General features: G+C 43.8%; 1 protein-coding gene across 2 annotated transcripts; it reads right to left on the bottom strand.

Moving 5' to 3' along the window:
* Nucleotides 1–3,250: 3,250 nt before the first annotated feature.
* Nucleotides 3,251–14,616, bottom strand: LOC116393548 (E3 ubiquitin-protein ligase pellino homolog 2). Of its 2 annotated transcripts, none has more exons than XM_031865952.1 (7): nucleotides 13,723–14,616; nucleotides 8,982–9,111; nucleotides 8,480–8,581; nucleotides 7,836–8,033; nucleotides 7,554–7,739; nucleotides 7,246–7,457; nucleotides 3,251–7,109 (listed from the first exon to the last, which is right to left on the bottom strand). In XM_031865952.1, exons 1-7 carry the CDS (start codon nucleotides 13,800–13,802, stop codon nucleotides 6,725–6,727), a joined length of 1,293 nt encoding a protein of 430 aa, XP_031721812.1. In that variant the 5' UTR covers nucleotides 13,803–14,616; the 3' UTR covers nucleotides 3,251–6,724. The 2 variants fall into 2 exon arrangements, with proteins under 2 accessions (XP_031721812.1, XP_031721813.1); XM_031865953.1 differs by having other exon boundaries at nucleotides 7,252–7,457; nucleotides 13,723–14,615.
* Nucleotides 14,617–18,386: the final 3,770 nt, after the last annotated feature.

The raw sequence follows: 18,386 nt of genomic DNA, 5'->3' as shown, positions 1-18,386 counted from the left end.
TCCTGTTGCGTCTCCCGGAACATTTTCATTAAAATCTAAACTATTAAGTTATTGGAGGTTTTGTCTTTGTCAGGAAGTAAACTTGGCATTTATTTAATAGAGAAAATGTAATTAAATTAATACAATGTGAATGCAATTTGATCTGTGGTTCTAACAGCCATGATAGTAAACAGCATTTTAGAAAAACTGAGGTCATGAGGTCTCCTTCACCCAATGTAAAAAACAATGACAAGACACCACAAAGAAATTCTCATTTAAAAAAAATATAGATTTGGATTTTTTGGATCAAATAATTGTTAGTTGTTAAATCATACTTTATATAAAATCCCAACTGAAGGTCTTAGTTCTAACTGCATCACACTGCCAGGAATAACATCCTAGTGGAGAAATACTGAATTCTTAATAATTAACCAAAGCGTATTCAAATGTAATCACATATAGCCTGAAATACAGGAATCATCCTTTAAAATATTTCCACCATGTGCAGGTTTTTGACTGTAAATCGAGGACACGACCTCAGCCTCTCCTTGCTCTAATGCTGTATTTGACATTTTAAGCTAAATTAAATCGTGTATATAAAAGTGAGAGGGATCTTGTGGTTGGATAAAACTGGAGTAAGTGGAGGTGGAAAGTGAAGCATCATCGGCAGTGAGGCAATGAGCTATATATGACAGGTGTTAGATGTCAAGTTCTCATCCGGGTTGGGCCTTCCCCTCCAAAACGGTGACGTGTGACGCCAGCCTCCACGGTGGCAGAGTGGGAGACCACTTGATGAGACACAAGACAGTCCGGATTACCAACCCACTGCCACAACATCACCTCCCTAACAGGATAACACAGCATAATAAACTCCATAAAATAATCAAACTTATTACAACTCTTAACCCCTGTTTAATACATTCTGCTCAGCTTACGTGTGCCGGCATTCTCTGCGACTCGAGGCACAAAAGAGAAAAGTCTTATAAGACTAGAGAACACAGGACAGCAGCTTGTGATGCCTTAATATTGGCTTTAATTGGATTTGTAAATTATGTGGCTAAATTAACACTTTCTATGGCTCACTGACTTAGTGAAATGTGTAGAAGGGAAGAAAAAGAAGTGAAAGTCTTAAAGTTAATTAATCGTCTGTGGCCCCCAGCTTAATTAAAGTTTCCCAGTGTTTGTAGTTAATGGGTGGATTGATGAAACAATGGCACAAACGCCGCTGTTACCTCCAGAGTGAGTCCGCAGAGAGGAAGATATCTGAGTCGTTGATTAACACTCACACACACACACGACTCAGATGCCTTCACATGCTCCTCACAAGCTTATACACTGTGTCTGTATGCATGCACGCACAGAGACATATGCATGTACACTTACATGCACACACACACACACACACACACACACACACACACACACACACACACACACACACACACACACACACACAGTCCCCTTCAAACTTCCCAGCCACAGATACCCGTTACTCCCCATTGAGGGTTTCACATTAATTAGCTGGGATCAAAACCTACAAATCCCTCCGCTGAGAATTGAACTGTATTGCTAAACCCTGCCTCCATCATCTATGCTAGGTCCCATGACACACACACACACACACACACACACACACACACACACTCAGGGCCGGAAAGAGCTGCTGGGCCCCCATTAACCCCCAACCGCCCCTTTCTCTGTTAAGCATATACAGTATTTCCTATAATGGTAATATGATTAAAACCAAATTAATTTAGGAACATACAGCATTTAAAACCAAAATCTTACATTAATAAAAAACAGTTGGCTTTGGACAGTTGCTTCTTCAAGACAAGCCCTACCTACTGGAGCAGGACTCACTAAAGCAGCAGCAGTGGTCTGAAAGCTGAAGTGTCTTAAACTTGCATTCTTCCTGCTGGCCATTAGGGGGCGACTCCTCTGGTTGCAAAAGAGGTCAGAAGTCTATGAGAAAATGACTCTACTTCTCTCTTGATTTATTACCTCAGTAAACATTGTAAACATGAGTTTATGGTCTCAATCTCTAGTTTTAAGTCTTCTTCAATACAGCATGATGTTCATTCAGTAGATTATGGTCCATTTAGAGTAAAACTACCGTGCGATTGACAGGTCGCTACCACGACGCTGTCCGGTCTGGGAGTTGTCCGTGTTTTCGTCTTACAACTTTAACCCTTACACAGTGTGTTTTCAGTTCATATTTAATAATTGTAACCTTTTGGCCTTTGGGTCACCTAAAAATGTCTTATTCAGCAGTTACACTTAGCTCCACCCCCTCGTGTCACTTCTGGTTGCCAAAAGCCAAGATGGTGACGGTCAAAGTGCCGAACTCGAGGCTTCAGAACCGTAGTCCACAAACTACTGGGTGACGTCTACGATTGGGATATTTTTTACTTTGAGGTGTTCGTCCCCATTAAAATATTTCTCTGAGCTAAATTGTTTAACCTTCCGGAGAAAAGTTTACCTTTCTGAGTTCATTGAAAACTGGAAAAAGGTTGTAATGATTATCGGAGCATTGAAGCAAACGATAACAAAATGCTACCAAATGTGTTCACTCACGAGTAAGGACACGTCACTTATTCCAACCTATTATATGAAAATCTCATAATATCTTAACATAAACCAGAATTTACTTCTGTTCAAACTGTCGATAGAGTTTCAGCTTTGGGTTTTCTCTCGCCCATGCTTTGGAATAAATTAACTGTAGTGTGGCACTGACATACCCATGAAATGGGTTTCATAATCTTTGAAAGAGAAAGAAAAGGAAAGCCTCTTCCCCATGGTTCAACAGGGAAATAATGTATGAACAAACTTCTGAGTAACACCACTCTCAGCAGGTCTTCAGGAGTCTTTCAGCACAAATCCTGAATACTTTTTCAAAGAAACAAACTTACATCGTTTCAATTGCTGTTTCAAATCAGGCATTCTGTAAATTTTGAAGCGTCTTATCACATTTGCGTGGTGATGAACATGACTGCCAAAACTGCTCATTAAAACGGTTGATTATTTTAAAGAGGTGATGCAACTCAGAGTAACCTCATCTTCCTCTGTGTGTGTGTTTGTGTGTGTCCTGCTGTCAGCTTCAGTGCTTGTAGAGAGCGCCCTCTGCTGGCAGCAACACATATGACATTCACTTCTTTACTTTTCTACTTAATACATACAATGAACTGTGTTCTGTGTAACAGGCACATTCTTGACTTTATGCTGATCTATTTCCTGGAGAAGAACTCAGACGTGACAAGAGAGCCAGAAGAAATTCATTTTTAACAGGTTTATTGACATGTGTATAGCGATTGTCTGTGCACCGGACGATTACAGAAGAATATGATATAAAATAATACAAAATGGCTGTACATAACACAGATGTATTAAAAGGGAATGCATTATCAACTGTGAGGTTTTACGCTGTATACGTGTCAGCTACTCGCTCACCTGTAGAAAGATGAGTTAATTAGATGAGGAGGTTGAGGTTTTGCCATTTTGAAGTGAAGCTCAATTGAAACATATAATTAAAAAAAAAACAAAGTTAGAGAAACTGCTAATGATGTAACTAGTGGTTTAAAACAACCTAAAATACTGTATCTGAAAAATTCACCAATACTAAAAATCTAAAAAACAAGGGAGAGGAAATTGCATATGGACACCTATAACCCAAAGAGGGTTTAAAGGAAGAATAAAGTAAAGGAAAAGTAAAGGAAAATGAGCTAAAATAAATATATCAGCATATAAACTAGAAGCCAATGAGGGTACTGCAACGGTTCTTCCATCCACACGCCAATGGTGTTACATTAATTGTTGTATACGTTCTCTTCAAAAGCAGGATTCACTGGATTGGGCGTGCAGCTCATCCAGATGTTTTCATAGCCTGTTTGTGCCCCTTTAATTAAGACCCGTATGTGACTGATGCTAGACCTGTGGCCGTCTACCCGACAGTACGTCCTCTCAAATTTGGCATTTACATCAGATGATCACTCTCACACCTAGTTTATGTGTTTTTTTTGCAGTTGTGAATCTTTTTGACTGAAGGTGTGGCCTACCAGGCTCCTGTCATGTCTCTCTAGCTATGAATCTGAAATCACTAATCCTGAGCTACAGTAATTATCAACCATCCACTATCGGGAGTTCAAATCTTGTATTTAAACATCAAACAGCTTTCATTTATTTTTTTAAACAGCAGGCTGACCTTCAGTCACTTTAAATGTCCCATGATCGCTCTGAATACAAAATGCTTTCTGCAGTGAATTGGTTTGGTGGGAAATATTAGCATAGTAGTACAAAGTGGGATTGGACAGGTCTCATTCACAAAAGTCACGCATCTATCAAGTATGAGGATTTTTTTTTTTTAGGCTCTCTCTCTCTCTCTCCCTCTATTTTTCTTTTAGAGAAGTTTTCCAAAACAAAAGAAAGAAACTGAAATGATGTAGTTTTACCAGCTGAGGGCTCGGAAGACATCTTGGTCTGCGAGAAACGCTCTCAGCATGAATAACAGGTTGGCAATCAACCGTGCAAAGTTTTTCCGAGTACGTGTAGTGTACATACTGTATGTGTACGTTCAGCACATGCAAGCTAGACACAATTTCCACGTGAGTGTGTATTATCAATTATACGTCTTCCACACTTTTGAGGCTATTATTGAAAATGATCTGACTTTTTCAAGCTAGTTCACCAAGCAACACCATAATATTCAGTTACAAAAATAGTATCACAATATAGACCATTCATTATGAGCACCAGGGAAGGCTAAATATAGCCTGAGTATTTGGCTACATTCATTGTCTGGGCAATGTTTTTACGGTAGCAGTGTGTTAAGTGTGTGTTTGTTGGACACAGTGTTGGCAATGTTTTCTCACTCACAAGCTCTCCTAGATCTACCACATGAGAACAATTCAGAAACATACGGAACCTGCTTACACTGAGTAACAATAGTTCACTAAAACCAATTATCAGTTAGAAAAATAGTTGCTGTTTTTTTTAAACACTGAACATCTAAAAGAATTCCTCCCGCTTCCCCCAAATAAACCCCTCCCCCTTTCCTAACAAAATAGTTTTCTTTAAACAACAACAAAAAGGTTATCTTTTGAGGTTATGCATACCACTCTAACACGGACCCTGTTCAGCAGAATTCAGCAACCAGAAGCGTGTTCAAAATAACAGTAGCGATGCAATTTCTTCTTTTACGACAGCTGCTGTGTTCTTCGGCAGCGTAAACGTGCTCATTTCTGTCAACACGTTTAGGCTATTAATGAGTATTTAGTGAGTATTAAAATGAATGTCAGGTGTTTCCTCGCTGATTCAGTTGCTCATCTTTAAATTCTAGTGCTTTGGTTACATCACTCACTCACACACACACACACACACACACACACAGACACACACACACCACATTTGGAAATAAAACAAATCGTGATATTGAACACGCCTCTGGTTGAGCGCTTAACCTGGAAACCATTTCAGCCATGTTCAACGCGGCCGCCGCCCTCACGCGTGGCTAACCGTAGCACAACATCTAGCTTATCTATGGGACTGCTATTATTGCTGTAGAGAGTTATGAAGTGGATTTTACCCAGTTTCACTCCCAGCCCGTGCTTATCCTCCGCCTGCTTGATAATCAGCGTAAGATTTGTCCTTAAGAGGTGAACTATTTGACACAGCATAGTGTAGCGGCCCCTCTAGTGCTTCAGAGATAATCAAAGAGTCTGCAGGTTTTCATTCCAACCTCATAGGACACAAGGAGGCTCATTGACGTCTGATACATGAAGACAAAGGATGAAAACATCTTATACTCGCGTAAAGAAATACTAGTGATTCACTGTAAATGCAGTGTAGAAGCACAAGCCTCTGATCTCACCTTGTAACCTCCCACACGTTCACCATGAGGAGTTAAACCTGCCTGCTGAGAACACGGCTATGAATATAAAGCAGCCGGTCATTGAGGGAGGAAGACGGGGACGTCAGGGTGCAAATCTATAAAGAGACTAGGTGTGAGAGGTGAAGGTTTTTTTTTTTGCATAAGCTGAGACCGGGTGGGTTATACTGTTTGATGAGTGGCAGCATTTCACAACAATTACGGTGACGTGTTTGAGAAATCAAGAAGTGGTCGGATATCAGGCCGAGAAGTGCAAGAGGCGGCGTTTCACCGAGTTTAAGGACACACGGGCGCTGCAGGCGAGTAAGGCGCTGCAGGTGAACTGAGTAAAAAAGGCCATTCCTTTCTTTTGTGCAAAAAGCTACTCGTCATTTCAGACATGGCTTCTGAGACATACAAATAAACGTGTTAAGATCCGTTTGTCATTTGATAATGGAGTGGAAATAATTGTTTTCAAAAGGGTCAAGCAGCATCGGCTGAGCTCCTGTGTATGATTTGTTGTACTTACACTTGAGCAAAATCAGCTGGTGTTTAGTTGGAATGAAAAACAGCAGAATGTTCCCTGACAAGAGGACCATTTAGAGTAAATGCTGTCCACCTATTCTCCAGATCTTATACCAATCAACAAGCACTGAGGGATGAACGAGGGCAGGGATTCAGCTTTGGGCTACATCCAGTCACAACGTTGGACAGTGTTTGTTGTACACTCAGAATGTGTGGCGCACACCTGCTGTTAGAACGTGAAAAGGACAGGCACTCCTAACCAATTACCTGTCCACACTGAACACTGACCAACGATTGCACCGCGGATGAAGCTCAGGCATCCGGCTGTTACTGTGATAGTGGTTGTGTGTTGAGTAGCGACTAGTCGATGGGGCCCTGGAAGATGAGCCGCGTCCAGCCGGGGGTGCTGAGGGCGGCGGAGCAGAAGGGGCAGACGGCTCTGAAGGCGTGCGTCCCGTGGGGCAGCGGGGTCTCGGCCCAGTACCTGGCTGTCCTCTCTGAGCAGACGTGGCCGCACGGCACAAAAGCGTGAGTGGGAGCTCCAGCGTCCACGTACACGGCCGGCTCACAGCCCAGCCACAGGGGCACGTAGGGACCCACGCTCCGGCACAGGGGACATTCTCGGCGGGTTGTGGAGCCCTCTCCCTCTCGCGGCTCCGCCACTCCCTCGGATCTCTGGCCCCAGTCGTGGCGTCCGTGGACATGGCCGCAAGTGAGGTAGACCCAAGGCTGACGCTCTTCAAGGCTGAAGCGACACATGAACAGCATCAGTATTTAATTTTCTGTTTTTAAAATAATGTGGAGGTGTCTTTAAAAGGCAGGCTACTGGAGATGAAACAAGATGAACGCCATGATAGAAAATAAGTAGTTTGGAAACATACTCCCACCTGTGGCTGCGTGGCATGCTGGGGAAGGCCAGCGTGCTGAGGCCTACGGGACACTGGGGCCGGGACGCATTGAGCTCCTGGCGAAGTGCTTCCAGGTGACGCAGGGTGGGGGCGCGCATGAGCCCCTCACCTGTACGCCACAGCAGGGTGGCACCGCACAGGTCGACCAGGGAACCGTCACGCAGTGCACTGCTCTCACCCTCCGCCTGAAAACGTTGACACAGATAGACACGTTACTTTACAATCAAAAGAAAAACCTCACTACCTTAATCGTGGCAGCAACGTGGACGCTGGCGACTCACCAGTTTTCCCCGGCTGGGTCCAGAGCGCGTCTCACGCAGGGCGTAAACATCCCCACAGACGGAGATCTCCCGCCACAGACCCTGCTTGGGGTCCTCTGGGAACCCCTCCGGGTGCATCACCAGCACCCCGTTGGTGGTCAGGCCGTCCATGTGCCCATCAGGGTTTTTCCATTTGGTTGCTTTCTCCTGATGTGGCCAAGACATGAGGTTTATAAGTATTTCAAATTACATACAATACAGATACCATAACTAGATTTTTACTTGGATCATCAGTCCGCTCACCCCTAAGAAGATGTTTTTGGAGGAGTCAAACCCAGCGGCGTAGATTCGTGCAGTGTAAGGTGGGTTGCGTTCACACACCACTCTGCAGGCAAAACGCGAGATGGTGCTCGGAGCGATGGAGGGGTCCTCCCCCTCCTTCCCCACCCCGGAGGTGTCCGTCACCACAAAGTCAATGGGACTCTCTGTGGAGCGTCCGATCTGCAGGGCACAGCACAGAGAGGTGTTCACTACGACTCATTGATATTCATGGATACATTACATCAAAACAAATGGCTTTTAAAATGATGTTAGTAGACCATTATTAATAGTTTTAGACGCACACTCGCTTAAAGTGGGTTGTGGGATTTTCCACAACCTTAAACATTGTTTCCCCGTGATTGTGGCTTTTATCACTGTCGGTGAAAGATACGTCATCATTAGCAGGAAACTAAATAAATATGTGATGCTATTAAAAGAACTTTGCGTATAAAAATAGACTTCCTTGGTCTTTGCTCGTAATACTCAACGGTCACAAATCCCCGTGATGGCGTTACATAACGGCGTATTTTTGGGAGACGCTTGCACGTGATCACAAATCTGGGATTATTTGTCCCGTGAAACGAGCCACTGTTGACCCTGTTTTTCTTGGTTTCCTCGGTGGTTACCTGGAACATGTCTGTGCTGTTGTCATGGCAGTACTCCACCACCACCGTCTGGTTGCGAGACAGAGTGAAGGAGATGCTGTGCTGCCCCCTGCTGTGGACAGCCTGCAACAACAACGGCAACGAGCTCAGTGGATCCACTCCTCTAGAAAAGTCTTTCATAACATAACATACATCAGACTGAATGACAATGCTACTCAAAAATCAGATGTTCCTCCATTAATGATTATTTTAACGTTACATGTGACAGCAGCATGAGACAATAACCTGATTGTGATGAAAAATCCTTACTTTTATTTTACTTCATCATCATGTTTCAATTACACAATCACGCATATAGGACAGACAGCCCACATATAGCAGTCGTCATGCTGAGTCATTCTTCTTGTAGCTCATTTATAAAAGACAACAGGGAGTCACAGGAAGGAAACCAATGTTCTCAGATAAAACAGTACACAAACACACGCACACACACACACACACACACACACACACACACACGTACCTTGCTGTCCTGCGGTGTGTTGAGGATGTGCACGGCGCTGGGTTTGACCCCGTTGGCCTTGGCTCTTCGGTACAGAGCGAAGCGGCTCTTTCTGCGCCCGCGGTCTCCGCTTGGAAGAGAGCCATTGTACCTGGAGAAACGGACACAATGTGAGCACATCAGACCCGACCAATCGAGACCAGAATCTCCAGACTAGAATACGGCTCAAGCTCACACGTGTTCATGCCAGTTCATCTAGCTTCACTGAGAGAGCCGAACGGCGGGAAAAACACAGTTCTGTTGTTTGCATGCTGTATTTATGATTGGCCATTTCTTCTGGGGAAACTAAAGCTATAAATGAAACGCCACTGATGGTGCCGAGATGTCTGAAGAAATAACTGCAATTAGAGTGCAAGCTCCAATGACCTGGTGCATCTTTAGGGCGACATTATCAGAGATTATTTTAGAAGAGCAGCCCACTCGGGCCACTGGTGAACTACCACTTGATCTCACTCAGCTTCCACTTGATGCTCACACTCACTGAAGCGGAGCTCGCTCTTCATCTAATCACTTTCTTTTTTTTTTTACAATAAAAAGCATTTTCAGCAGAACAGAATACTTTTCATGACACACGAAAAATGTTTTGCATTCGTTAACAGAAACAGAAAATTCAGATAATTCTCATGAGAGCAGGAATATTCTGAACCTTGAGAGCTTTAGAATGAAATATCAAAACCTTTATGTCACATTTCATGTTTTAATAAAAAGTGATGGAAGCTTGATGTTAGAACCTTTCTGGTGTCCGTGCTGACTAAACTGTTTTTAAGTGGGACATCATTTTCACAGTTTGAATTCACACAGAATGCTGGTTTTAGGCTTTTCTAATCAGCAGCGCGTGGTCTTTATTAGAAACTATTCAGAGGATAACCGGTGGGCAGGAAGACTTTGAGGGACAATGGCGTTCATTCTGGATCAGATCAGCCCCCGCCTCACAGCGGGGGCTGAGGAAACCACTGCCTGCTTTCAGTGTTTAGTATCAAAAAAGCTGAAACTGTGATTGATTCATCAAGCAGCCGCTCATAAGAAAATGAAACAGTAATAATTTTAAAAAAGTGATTTACTTGTTAATACATAAAATGGAAATGCCAATAAGCGGCTCATCACAGCTTCCTTCTTCATTTTACATCATTACAAATTGAATACTTTTCTTTTCATTAATTGTCAACGATTCTTAAGTCATTTTTTATGCAAAATACAAGAACAAAATAATTGTTTTGCCAGTTTTCTTTGTCTTTTATGATAGTAAACTGAATATCTTACTGTTAATCAGATAAAAAAAAGATATTTCTAAATGTGAATTCACTTTCTTCTGACATTAACAGGATTGGTTAATCAGTTAATTGCACAAATAACCGGCAGATAAATCCACAGTGAAAGTAAGTTGTAGGTCTGAAGATACATAAATGTAACTATTTAAAACTGTGGTTTTGATAAATTATAACAAACTGGCATAATTGTGCTCTCAACATGGCAACAGCTGATCTGGCGGCTTGCAGCTAACGTGCCGACACATCTAACGGTGTTTACGTGAAGGGGAACCGGAGCTTTGGGCGCTACGCTACCACAACAACGCTGTCGGTTGGGACGGGCGTTGTTAGCTGTAACCGCCATATGAGAGCAATGCAGAGTGGGACACGCTCACATGTACGAACATGCACTATAGGCAAGTGTAACCGCCGGGCTGTCAACAAAGTATGGAGAGGCTCTGATTACAGCCCACACAGGGAGAGCGACTTCATTCTCTGCTCATTACGCCAATAGATCTTTACATCGCTGTTTGCTGCTATATTAATGCTCTGAATATCAAATATAACACCTTTAATATCTATTCAAAATCTGAGTTAGAGCTCCGCATGCCACTTGGTATCTTTAGTTTGGAATTTCCCTCGCACAAAACTTGGAAAAAAAGTTATGTTTACAAATCAAATACCAGATAAGACTTCATCTGAACATATGGCAGGAAATAAGATAGAAACCCAGTCAATCATCAACATTTCTGACCTTTCTGAGTTGTAACAAAGTGAAAATCCCAGCGGAGCACAAAACCGTTGCCTATATTTACCTCTCTTATATTACTTTAATAGGTAATAAATGTAATCTTAATATATACGAATGGTTTCTGGTGGTTAAATGTGTGTGTGTCTGTGTGTGTAAGGGAAGTTTGTTGACATTATGCATTTTTAATGAGCTACACTTCCATGAATCACAGGGGAACAACCCTGTGGGGAACAACCCTGAGGCCAGAGCAGGGCAGGCAGTCAGCGGCATGTTGGTAAGAGGACCGGGTGTGTTGGCTTTAAAAAAAACTTCAAACAGGCCAGATCACAGTGCTACTTGCTCCCTCCATGAGCCTGCCCGGCAGTTTAAACTGGACCCCGGCTGACAAGAGAAGGTCTGGGTCAGGAAAACAAGACACACGAGGACAGGCTTCTGAGGAGTCTGGTTTAAAAGGCAGAGGATATGAAATGGGACCACGGATAAGAGGGCACAGGAGAGAGAATCAGCTTACAAAAGAGAAAAGGTAGCCAGCGCTTTTGACAGAAACAGAGACAGAAAATGTGTCTGAAGCTATATCATGAGCAGTGGAGAAAGATAAACGAAGGGCAGGGTGCAGGGAGACAAGAGGGAGAGAGGAGGCTAGGAGACAAGAGGGAGAGAGGAGGCTAGGAGACAAGAGGGTTGAGGGTAAAGGCCAGAGGAAGAGCAGCTCCATGAGATCTGCCCGGGCTGTTCTGGCCTGCATCACGCATGTGCGCACATTATAAAGCACAATATGAAATATTCACTCCTTCTGCCCCTCGACACGGAGTTTATTTTTGTTGAGGGCAAACCACCAAGGGGGCCTGCCTCTGAGAAAGTCAGCACTCAGCAAAACACCAAGAGGCTGCCAGGGAAGGGACTGAGCGAGAGACGGAGGAATGCGACAGAGACGGCGTTAAGAGGGGTTAAGGGGGAGATAAAATGGTGTGCGGGGGTGATAAATGCAGAGAGGACGGGGGAGCAGGGGGTGTTTGCATCGTGATGGGAGTGGGTTATGAGGGAGTGGAGCTTTGCCGGGCTGCTGGACAGGGCGGCACTGTACACGGTGTCCAGGCTAACTAAGGTAATGAGCGATGGCAGGCAGCCACTGCAAAGATCACACGGCCTGCAGTGAGGCCGGCATCGACCACACGGGGCATGTGATCGTCAAGCCTGACAGATGCAAAGTCAACCCACACTCGCACAAAGCAGGCCAAGCAAATACGATATGTGACAGGAAGCAGTAGAAAGAACAGCCTGTTCTATCTACTGTCAAAGTCACCTGTTGTATGTTCGGGGACAAACAAACTGGTCACGGGTCTGAACCCTAATACATCCAACTGATCCGTATACGGGATCACCTAATAATGTTGACATTAATAGTGTATCGTCTACCACTCTAATGAGAATGTGACATTTCTAACAGCGACAATGGAAGACGCTCTTCGAGTTACAGCTAAATCTATTTCCCCATAACACAGAGATGATACCTATCACAGCCTGCCAGCTTGTGGCAGAACAAGATCACACCAAACCTCAATCGCAACAGTTTTGAAATGAGCTAATACAAATGCTTTCTTGACCCCCTCAATGAGACGCATTAAGCGGCGTGGCACCCACCGCAGAGCACGCTTGGTGTGTTCAAGTTGCCTGCCCCGAAAAAAACTCATAATGGGCATTAAACGATCCAATTCCTCACTCTCTGGTCTGGAGGATGTAAAAGGGCCGCTCTGTTCAAACAGTCAGATGACGACGAGGGCGACTAATCAGTATTCTGATGCGGGCGGACTACGGCCTCCTCACTCCATGTTCAGCCGGAGGGGAAGAGACAGGCCATTAGGTCAGTTATCTTTGGCATACACAGGAAGCTCTGCGGGGCAAGAGGGATGCCTGTGTAAGCCTGGATATGACTGTGTGTGTGTGTGTGTTGTGGCATTTCTGCTCCCTGCAGACCCTGCACAGTGTGGAGCTGTATCGGGCTGGAAATGGTGTGGAAGCTGGTGGCTGTCATCAGCACATCCTGCCCACTGTGTGCTGGTGATGTAGAGAGGGGGCTTTTCTCCGACTCCTCCTTTTTTCTTTTTTTCTTTTTTTTTTTTAAATGGCATGGGTGGTCATCTGGCAGCGACGTTTTTATTTATTTATTACAGTAATAAAAGAGACTTTATGACTAAATAACATGAGCAGGATTCATGTATTTTTTTCCAGACAATGAAATCATCGCCGGTCCTACTTTTTAGATCCAGCATAGTATGACATCATTGGGATTTTCAGCCCCCACTACAACCATTGATGAAAAAAAAAGCGGCTACATCCGTAGTAGCCTGTGCTATGGCTACACCACATTTGATTTGTGCACCTTAAACACTCAAACGCACCATTACTTACTTGATGTGGAAAACAACACGACTACAGTCTCTAGAGAAAATGTAGCCATTCGTGACATAAAGTTACTTTGTAACATTACTACACAGGCGGGTGGTGTGCGGCGCTATTGTGCAATACATTAGGTATAAATGTGTTACTATGTTGCTATCTTTAATAAGAGCAGTGGATTAAATCTAAACTCGTCATCTGGTGGTTCATTGTGCTACATATTAAACCTTAATTCACCGCTGGAGCGTTTTCTCCGTCCTCACACAATTTTTTTTTACTATCGGTCTAGGTTTTTGAAGAGACTTACCCCAAAATGACCAATTCTCCGTATTTTACCGGGTCTTTAACGGGCACATCATCATCTCCGTCTTTTTTCGGTGAATTCATCAGACTGGACTGCTCCAGAAGAAGATAAAAACGCGTCCGACGGCAATAGTGGCGAGAGATAAAACAATGCTAACACACTCGAAACTGAAGGGAAGTGCTTTGGGTTGTAGTCTACCAAAGTTTGGGCACAGTTGGGCAAAGTTTTTCCAGACTTCTTGTTGTTTGCTTTATTGTTTTAATCCCGTGAAGGCGCATCTTTTCGTGGCTTTAACGCCAGCGTGTAGCAACATATCTGTTCACTAGCATTTGGATATAACAACGGCTAACGGCAGGGAGTGGGGCGTACCATGTTTCGTAGGGGTGGTCGTTCAAAAATGGATTTTAAAAAATAGTCGACAAAAATGACCAATGCGAAGGAGACATGTTTCAAAGTCCAAGAATACCGTGTTAGTGATTAGGAGAATAAAAGTGATTCATGATTCAATTTACAAAAATTCACTTTCAGCACGGACCCTCCTGTGGAACAAGAAATGGACGCAGCCCTAACGAGTCTGGCTCCCACTGATAGAATAAAATGAGGCATTTCGAAATCCAGAGGAAGTGCCCACGTACATCCCGTGGCATGCGGAGGCGTTACTGGCACATTTAAAGTTAAATACCAGGCCATTCGGTGGTATGTATGGGAGTCATATAGCTCAGATCGCGTGGGTCATTATGGAGTCTGACGTGATGAGATGCTTTAGGGGGGTGTGGTGTAGCTGGGATGTGGGTCACCATTGCGCCCCAGACAAGATACCTTCTTTTCTCCTTATCTGCATTTCATGTGGGAGTGGGGAGACAGATATAGGCCGGCTGGATCCCACACTTTCATCTCTCTCTCTCCCTCCCTTTCTCACACACACACACACTACAAGAGTGGAGTCTCTGTGTTACTTACTCATAATACCGTGACCACATGAGGGCAGTGCATCTCAGTTGCAAAGTACAACTTTCTCCTATGAAGTTAGTCAACTGTAACTAGTAACTATTTGAGTTAATTTGTATGTCTAAACATCAGTTATACCTGTTCACCGGACCATTAACACCCACTGCTTTCTTTATTTATTGGGAGAAACGCTTTGGTATTCAAATGTTTAGATTAATATGAATGAATGGGATGAAGACCTGCATGCCCATGTCACATATCTGACACACATTTTCCTCCAACAACCTGGTTTGCTGTTCATTGTTTTTTAATGAGACAGAAAGCAAAACCTTCACTGCAGGTCCTTTTGGACAGAACACAGAGCTGGGGTGTCAGTAACCGAATCTGTTCAGTCTGCATAGTGGCATGGCCTCCTTCAACTGGAACAGTGAGTAGCCTACCTTGTGATCTTGGTGGGGTGGCATAACATGTAATGGCTTGCATGCAGGGTAAAGCCCACACAGTATTCTACATGACTCTGCAGCGCACAGAGTGGGGGGGGGGATGCTGGCCCCTCGCTATCGGGTACGTCGGTGTCATTGAAACATGAAACATTTGCCTGTGCAAATTCACAGACGTTACCTGAGTGATATATCAGATTCAAAATGGTAACGGTGGAGCCCTCCCTCACACACTGGTGCAGCTACAGAGAGGCCATTGAGGACACTGAAAGAGGTGATGACTCATGAATGATCTTCAGCATAAACCGAACAACCACACCCTCGATCTATGAATGACAGCCCACTGAGTAACTCATGAACTAACTGGAGTGCTGACTCACCTCATAAGGGTATAGTACGCCAGTCTGACATTTAACCTCTCACATACTTCTTATCTAAAATGAAAAGTAGAAACTGGATGGACCAGATGTGTGTGTGTGTGTGTGAGGTTCTTTCCCACTCTGGGATTAGGGTCACACCCTCTTCTCTCTCTCGCTCCCTTCCCATGTTCTCTGTCTCTCTCTTTTCTTTCTGCCTGTCCCTGTCCATGTCTGGCTGACTAGAACATATTTGGTCTCCATCATGCAGGAGGAATCTTCGCTGCTCCCCTTAATTTGCATGGATTATTTACTCAGTCTAACCAGGAATCTACAATGTAAAAAATGCTCTGAATGAATCATCAAATCCACGTTTAGCTTTCCACTGCAGGTCATAAAACAGAGTGGATTCCTCAACCTGCTGAAGGAGACTTAGCAGGGAAGGTGTTTGTAATTACTGATTGGACATTTTGTTCATAAACTGTCTTTCTTACTCAACCTCACTGCCATAAATAGGCAAGGAAACTGTTTATATAGAGAGCGTCTGTCCATGATGTCATCAGCTCTGTCATCTAGATCCTGTGTAGTTAAGTGATAAAGAGAAGCAGATGTAATTAATACAAAAATAATAGGACTTTTTTTGATTGACAGCCACTTTGTTCTATGATGGCCTCATCAGCCAGACAAATTCTCCTGAGTTGATCACAGCGCGAGGTCTCGGCTGGCTTTCATGTCTCGCTACTGTGGCCTAGTATTTATATTCACAAAATATACAGTACAATACTGATATTTGCGGTACATTACAATTTCAAATCTCCATTTATGGCAGCTTGCATGCAAATGAGGGATCTAAACAGCCAAATTTGATGTGTGGTCCACTTTCTACCTCGCTGTTGTAGTAGCAAACAACCATGTTGCATCACACAAGTCATCTCCATATTTGGTGAGCAAATCCCAGATCCGATTGTATGCCTAATTGTGAACATGTGGAATGCATTACTTCTGCCGTCATTATGCCGCTTACGGCAGGCTGCATTTCAAGTCAAGCCAAACATAGTAGAGGTAGCTGCAAAACATTTATAAGTGCATGTTCATGCAGAATGTACACAAATAAGGACCTTTCTGGAGAAACTCTACTCTCGAATGTTCCTCATGACAGTGGATCCTCTGATATACCCAAATAGAGCCATATGTTCACTTATAACAACAAAATACTGAACGCATACCGTAAAATGAATGAAAAACAGACCTTTAGTACGCTCTCTCTTTAAACACGCTATATAACTGCATGATGCCGCTAATGCTTTTGTGTTTTGGCTTAGGAGCATGTTTCACATACACCAACAGACAGAGTTCATGATGAATGTGACGTCTGGATTGTTTCAGAACGTCTGTGCATCCGTGACGTAAAGACGCCTCTGGACCGACTTCCTCCTTCTGGATTTAATTGGCGCTGCTTTAAAAAGGTGGAAACAGATATTTGAGGTACGATAAGTAAGAGATGGCAGTCAAGACATTCGACTTAGACCCGCGTAGATGTGCCACAGCCATCTGCTGCTGAGTCTTTGTCAATGTTTCCATAGAGACAAGAGCAAACAAAGAAAAGGTATTTCTTTCATTTCATTTAGAAACCTCGTCTCCCGTTTGTAGTTGCAGCTCAGATGGACTGGTGAAGCGGAAGCTAAGACTCCTGGAAACCGAACAGAGCAACACGAGCTATTAAATCACCTTAATGCAAAGAATAAAATCACACCATGATCTCTTATATGTTAGCATCACCGTGTGCTTGTGCAAGTGCATGAGGCCGCGTATGTAACAAAAAGGCAGTGTCCTACCTGTGAGGCACGAGGGCACATGCCTGCTGGGGGTGTGTGTGTGTGTGTGTGTGTGTGTGAGAGACACCATACTCCCTCTACTTGAGGAGGCGGCAGACACCGACATAGGGCAGGCATGATACTGCAGATGGCTCAGCATATTCCCATTCCTGGACACAACAGGATCCACTTGGCTCCCCACAGGGAAGACTAATTGCATACACAAGCAGGTTTGTTGCAAAACACTGACAATGAATGGCATTATAAACCGATTGTATACAGTGTACATACTAGCTTTAGCAGACCGTCGTACACAGTCACATACAGTATGTGCAGTTTAGTTTAAACACTACAGTTTTTTACTCTCTTTTTATCTCTTTGCTGTTAGAAAGAAGAGGAAATATCATGTGAGATCATGTGAGAAGCAGGAGATAATGACGTCATTCATTGACCTCGTAGAAACCGCTTTTGAGCCAAATCACAGTCGGATGTGTCAAAGATTAACCGTTGTAGTCAGACAGTACACTTTATGTATTTCAATTTGAATGAATCATTGATTAAGTTCCATCGCAGTATACAAAAATAACGGAGTAAATGCAGCACTTGCAAGGCGAACCGTCATTACAGCTTAATCCAACACTCACAAACTGTAATTTAGAGAGAAACAGGAAACATTGTCCCAGCGTGGGATATGAAACTGGCCTTTTAGCAGGACGACCGCAGCTCGGCTTAAACACTGACTAGTGAGCTGGGACGTTCTTCTCCGATTGCTTTCCGCACACGGAGTCCCTTCACAAATCATTGAGCACCACGGAGCACCTGCCAACAACCTGCCATACATGTACATGACCTGAGCACATAGGCTGCACACACAGCTGCTGGTGTGAGTGCCTTACACGAAAGCAGATGGCTCCTCAGACAGGGTCATTAATAAGAGCCGGCGTGGAGGCTGTGTGCGGTGGGTTATTTTTGGATATCGTGTTGTGTGTTATTTAGAGATGAAAGTTGTGTTGGTGACTCTATTTCTGTGTTTGTGTAAGTGGGAGGTAGCCAACAGGCAACAGAGAGAGAGAGAGAGAGAGAGAGAGAGAGAGAGAGAGAGAGAGAGA

Source organism: Anarrhichthys ocellatus, unplaced genomic scaffold (genome assembly GCF_004355925.1).
Source record: "Anarrhichthys ocellatus isolate YVR2014 unplaced genomic scaffold, GSC_Weel_1.0 scaffold34, whole genome shotgun sequence".
Taxonomy (NCBI): domain Eukaryota; kingdom Metazoa; phylum Chordata; class Actinopteri; order Perciformes; family Anarhichadidae; genus Anarrhichthys; species Anarrhichthys ocellatus.
The sequence above is the reverse complement of the archived record's forward strand: the minus strand, read 5'-3'. Positions and strand labels throughout refer to the sequence as shown.